The sequence below is a fragment of the Ipomoea nil genome, unplaced genomic scaffold (assembly GCF_001879475.1).
Source record: "Ipomoea nil cultivar Tokyo-kokei standard unplaced genomic scaffold, Asagao_1.1 scaffold2279, whole genome shotgun sequence".
NCBI lineage: Eukaryota > Viridiplantae > Streptophyta > Magnoliopsida > Solanales > Convolvulaceae > Ipomoea > Ipomoea nil.
The window spans coordinates 686,084-692,083 of record NW_017618707.1 but is presented as its reverse complement, the minus strand read 5'-3'; the positions used below and the strand labels follow the sequence as shown (position 1 = coordinate 692,083).

At 43.7% G+C, this 6,000-nt stretch overlaps 1 protein-coding gene across 1 annotated transcript; it reads right to left on the bottom strand.

Moving 5' to 3' along the window:
• Positions 1-4,196: 4,196 nt before the first annotated feature.
• Positions 4,197-4,956, bottom strand: LOC109150453 (18.8 kDa class II heat shock protein). Its single transcript, XM_019298364.1, has one exon. It carries the CDS (start codon positions 4,871-4,873, stop codon positions 4,367-4,369), a length of 507 nt encoding a protein of 168 aa, XP_019153909.1. The 5' UTR covers positions 4,874-4,956; the 3' UTR covers positions 4,197-4,366.
• Between the last annotated feature and the right edge of the window lie 1,044 nt (positions 4,957-6,000).

Genomic DNA, 6,000 nt, shown 5'->3' with positions numbered 1-6,000 from the left:
GAGGCATCAGCCATGGCAGACCCGACCACTGGGCTCGGGCTCTTCTCCGTCCTCTGCCTCTTGCTCCCGGCCGCTTCCTCGACCGCTTTCTCCGTTGTTTGCCCCTTTGGCTTGCTGGTCACTCGGGTGACCAATGTGTCCGAGGCATCCAGGACCCCACCCTCGTCGGTGATGATCGGGATGGGGCACAAGGGTCGGGCAACCGGGATGGAATCCCCTCCCGAAGACCCAGCAGTTGTCTTCTTCTTCCCCAAAGTTATCTTCGTTCGGGGAGGAGATTTTGGAGCTCCGCTGTTGAAGCGTTTTGGCGCCATATCTGCAAAAGAAATAACTACGTTAGCTCGGGAGTAGATTCGTTGCTCGGGGAGTTACGAGCGGGAGAGTTAGTCAAGGATAAACCTGTCTTCTTCCGTTTACCCCGAGTAGGAGGACCTGCTACCACCACGCCCATCGGCACGGGCTTATACTTCTCTCTCAGATCATATACCGGATCTGGTAACCGGGCGGCTTCGAGGCTCTCCGCCGATTGGAAGATCTTGTATTCGTGGATCTCGTTTAAGATCCGGACGGCAGCTTCCCGAAGAGCCGGGGTCTCGACCGGCGTGACTTGTTTTCTGAAATGGGTGCTCCAGACTCTGTCGATCGGGAGGATCCATGGGTCGTACTTGACCGAGAAGATCCTCCTTTTCCACCCTTTGTTGTTCCCGGGCAGGCCTGCGATCGAGCATCTTCCCTCTCGGGATTGCACCATCAAGAACCCACCTCCGTAGTTGCCCGAGAGGACCTTCACCTGATAGATATAGTTGAAGAGCTCCATCGTGCAGGGTACCTTATGCCGAGCACAAATCTGCGGAAAGCATGCTATGATGCGATGCGAGTTCGGGCAGATTTGGGCTGGCATGACCTGGTAGTAGCCCAGGAAAGCGTTCAAGATGGCGGTGAACGGGAAGACGACCGGGGCTAGTAGGGAGTCATAGTGCATCCCAATCCACTTGCCCCGGTGACGATCGATAACATTCCCGAGCCGCCGACTTGTGTCGAACTCCACTCGACCGCTTAGTCTTTCCTCCATCCGCGCAGCTTCTCCGTGCGTCAATTCGCTCATTTGTTGGGCGAAACTCTCGCTGTTCAAATATTCAAACCTGTCATCCCTACCGATCTCCGGTTCGGTCATCTCCTCATCGACCGGTTCGCTACTGCCCGGCAGATCGTCTCCTTGAAGAACGGTCTCCGGGTGATCCCCTATCACCCGGGTGGGCGTTTCTCTAATCACCTCACTCTCGCCGCCTAAGTTTCCCGAACCGCTCGAGCTCGATCCCGAAGAGTCGCTTGTGCTCGAGGATGCCTGCTGCTCGGGGGCTCGCTCGGGAGCCTTCCCCGGGCGTTGAACGATTTCGGGAGAATCGGACATGATCTCTATCTCCTCGTCGCTGATCTGCTCAAAACCATGGTCGTAATCTGCGACCGAGACGTTTTGGCTGTCCGAGTCCGACATGTGGTTCTACCTAAAGGTCGGTCGGGGTTAGTACGGGGTTCGGGAAGTTAGTTCGGAGTTAGTTCTATCCTATTCCTACGCAAAGTTAAGAACAAAGAAAAAGATAAGGAATTAAGAGCTTACCGGTTGATGAGACTTGGAAGAAAACTTGAAGCTTGGTTTGCTCGATTGGTTCGCTGAACTGCTGCTCGGGACTCTCTGAGGGTACCGATTGCTTCAGTGGATTGAAGAAAGTTCAAATGAAGGCCTCAAGGGCCAATTTATAGGAGAGCATTTAGGCGGAAAAACGAGTCCACTTGCGTGACATGACCCGCACTGATTCCGAGGCGACCGTTGCGGTCGCCGAGGCCGGCAGTGGCCGACACGTGGCGAGGGAAGGAATGACAGCTGGCCGGTCGGTTTGATGGCCGACGTTTGGGCTTCTTCATCCCGTCCCGTTTTTTCCTGGACGGTCAAAAAGGCCCGGGCTGGAGGGGCTTTTGATAGGGAATATCCCGACCGCCATAGCTCTACCACGACCGAGGTGCCTTCGTCTTTGTCTTTTTGTCTTTGCAAGTAGCAGGTCGGGCTCTTTGTGAAGAACCCGGTCAGGGTCTGACCGGGAGTTGCCCGAGCAGTAGTGTTAACCACCGAGCGGTAGCCCTTTGGCGAGAGAGCTGACAAAGGACACGTGGCAGCTCTTTACGATGACAGATAGGGCACCCGGGAGGATGACACGTGGTGGCTACGTGGAGAACATGCCGAACGGCCGGATTCTTGTCCCCGGCACAGCGGCTATAAATACCCACAGTAGCTACAGTGTAGAGGACTTTTGGACGATCGATAGGTTGTTACTAGAGAATCCCGACCGCAGTCAGTCGGCACTCAGAGCAACCAAGTAGATTGTACTTAGGGCCTTTACCGTGATCAATAAAGTCTTTTACTTGCTTTAATTGGTCTCGAGTTTATTTTATATTGCTTACGTAGAATTAGCAGTATCATATATATTACTGTGTTTCCAAGCTAAGTTCATGCCCAACTGTAATACTTACAAGTAAAACGATTCATCTAACGATGGATAATCCATGACATAGTTTCATAGAAGATTCTGCCATTTCTTTTGTGTAAAATATAAAACTTTAAGTCAAGGCAAAATCTCGTATGAGATCAATTTATGAATTTTCGAAAATTGACTGAAATGTGTCAAAATCAACACGCAATTTCTAAAATGTGACGGTCCAAAAAGGTGGACGATTTTAGGAAAAGGACGTTTGAGAGTTGCGTTTGAGTTCAGAAACGCAAGTCCCAAATGCATTTGAAATTTAATTTTTTTTTTAAATGCTGACCACAAATGCAAATGGGAATTGCGTTTGATGTATAAAATACATCAAACGCAATTTCCATTTGCGTTTGATGTATTATCCAGGCGGCAATGGGGGGCGGTGGTGGAGGTTATTGTTGTGAGCTCTGCAAATTGGCAATACACAACTGTTTTTCACTCTCTATTTCTCTCTCATTCCTTTTCATCTGAATCTCTATCGACCCAAACACATAGCGTATCCCGAAAAATAAGAAACAAAGGAATTATCTCAGTCGACGCGCCAGCCTCCATCTCCGGTGAGCACAACAGCATATCGGACAGTAGAACGATGGTATAGCTACGTCGTACTTCTCCAGCAGCAACGGCTACCTCCGGCGGTCCCTATTTTCCGGAGAAGCAGAGCAGATCCGATGAGCAGAAGATCTGGTGACCTCCGTTCCCTTCCGGCGACGACGGCGACCAGCTTCGGCTATAGGAGGCTGATTTTCCTTTGGTGTCATCCCGCAATGGCTCCTCCGCGACATCATGGAGATGACCGAGGGTGTGATTTTGACGGCGATGGGTGTTGTGTTTGGCGGCGGCAGTAGTCGGATGTATAAAATACATCAAACGCAATTTCTATTTGCATTTATGATCAACATTTAAAAAAAAAAAATTTCAAATGCATTTGGGACTTGCGTTTCTGAACTCAAACGCAAGTCCCAAGTCCCAAACGTCCTTTTCCTAAAATCGTCCACCTTTTCGAACTGTCAAATTTTGAGAATTGTATGTTGATTTTGGTACATTTCAGTCAATTTCCCATAAATCTTTATCTATAAGACGAATCATAATTTTTTTATAAATATTACCCTCTTCGTCATAAGTATTATAGTTTCCTTTATAAGTAATTAATTTTATTGTTGATCTTAGATTTATAAGTGACAGTTCATTTTAAGTTATTTTTTATTAATAAATTCTCATTTAGTCCTATATTATTCTGGCAGGCTTATTTTTAGTAATATATCAACAAAACAATTTAAATGTCGTTAAATACAAGAGCATTTTGGTCTTTGATTTGTTTTTTTTTAAAAAAAAAAAACATAAAAATATAATGGGTCAATCAACTTTATATAAAAAAATCAAGATATTATTATATTTAACTGTATTAAACCAAATATAGTCATGTCATAATAATACTATAACCAAATTAAGGTTTTATAATTAAAAAAGACTAAAAGTGAACAACTACATATAAATTTAAAACCAAAAATAAAATTTAAAAACTCTTTAATATATTATATTTTTCTTCAAAACATCACATTCCTAATAATTAATGTAAATTGAAAAACCTAACATGTGAAAACATAACCAAAGAAGAAAAACATAACCAACGTAACGCAAAATGGGAATGATATATTTAGGTTTCTTCAAAAACCCAAATATATTTAGATCTTAGTACCACATTTTACATAAACGTTAGAAAACACATCTGTAATAAGAAACACACCAAATTAAAGCAGCAAAGCTTTCTACTCCGTGAAACACATTACATTACACATACATATATGCATTCCACTTTTTCTTCTCCGATCCTACGCAACCTTGACTTCAACTGTCTTTGGCTTCTTCGGCTCCGGCGGCGGCAATTTCTCCACCGTCACCTGCAACACCCCGTCCTGATAAACCGCATTTATCGCCTCCACGTTGGCATTCTCCGGCAGCACAAATTTCCTCATAAACTTCCCCACCCTCCGTTCCATCCTCAAATACTTCACCCCATCCTTCTCGTCTTTCTCCCTCTCCCGCTTCCGCTCCCCGCTCACCACCAAAACGTTGTCGTCCTCCACCTGGACCTTGATTTCCGCGGCCTTTACCCCCGGCATGTCCGCGATGAACACGTAGGAATTCGGATACTCCTTCACGTCCGCCGGGGTCGCTGCCATCGCCTTCGCGTCCCGGACGTAGGCCCGGGATGGGTTGTTCTGGTGGGGCCCGGCCGGCTTGTCGTGGTCGTCGGCGAAGTCGAGCATGTCTTGGATGGTTGAGAGGAGCTGCGGTTCTAACCCGAAGTTGGATAAGCCAAAGTTCCTGAGATCCATTTATTTAGGTAAATGATGCTTCGATCTTAAAGCTAATTGCTTGATGGTTTTGATTGTCGACTTCCACAAGTAGATGAAGTTGTATATATATATATATATATATATATATATAGAGAGAGAGAGAGAGAGAGAGAAGGGAGTGGAGTTGCCAGAAGCTTCTGGTTTATGAAAATGAATATTTCTGCTTTTGGAGATCAGAGAGGAATGATCTGTCCTGTTCTGGAATAATCAAGAATGGGTTAGACCATGATAAAAAGGATGTTCTGGAATAAGATTTAAAGCTATATCCAAAATCGATCAATTTGTTATAATATGAAAGGAAAGTAACATTTTTTTTTTTTTTATCAAGAATTATATATTTAAACGTTTGCATTCAAAAAAAAAATATATTTAAACGTTTTTTTTGAATTATTAATGTGTCTATATTAGTTCCCCAATTATTTTAAAAGTATAGTAGTTGCTTTTCTTCTTTATGTATAAAAATATAAATATTTTTCTCCTTTATGTATAAATAGACATTTTACTCTTAAAAATATGGATAAAATAAATATTTTATTTATTTTTTTCTAATAATTTAGTGCTTATATGTGAGAATAAGAATTAATTCAAAAAAGAGACACCATTTGCAAATATATAATTATAATTTTAAGCTATTTATGATTTTGTTGGAACCGGGTCCACCATAAATCGGATATATAATTATAATTTTAAGTACGTACAAAGTTTGAAACACTAGCCCAAATAATAAATGAACAATACACGTTATAACCAAATAATGGACTAGAATAATAATGTAGGCATGGGGATTGAACCCAGACACCCATACAGAAAGCCAAGACCACAAGCCATCAACCTAGGATAGTTGTTATGTCTAGACCACGATGTCTAAAGAGGAGACGAAGCATCCTATTTATAGTGTTGAAGAACTCACGAATGGTTGACATTGTATAGCACTAACTTGCCTTCATTATAGGCCATACATGTATCCCCCACACTACTTGGATGCCAACAATCTTCGCATAGGTAAATAGAGCATCCTGCCTTTTGGTATATGAAATTTGAGTAGCTTGGGTGGTTAGTACTTGTGTTACCTTGTCAGAGGTTCGTTGTAAGTTTGACACCCCCTA

Excerpts from the sequence above, each read along its gene's own strand:
- LOC109150453 (XM_019298364.1), bottom strand. The coding sequence starts at position 4,873 with ATGGATCTCAGGAACTTTGGCTTATCCAACTTCGGGTTAGAACCGCAG.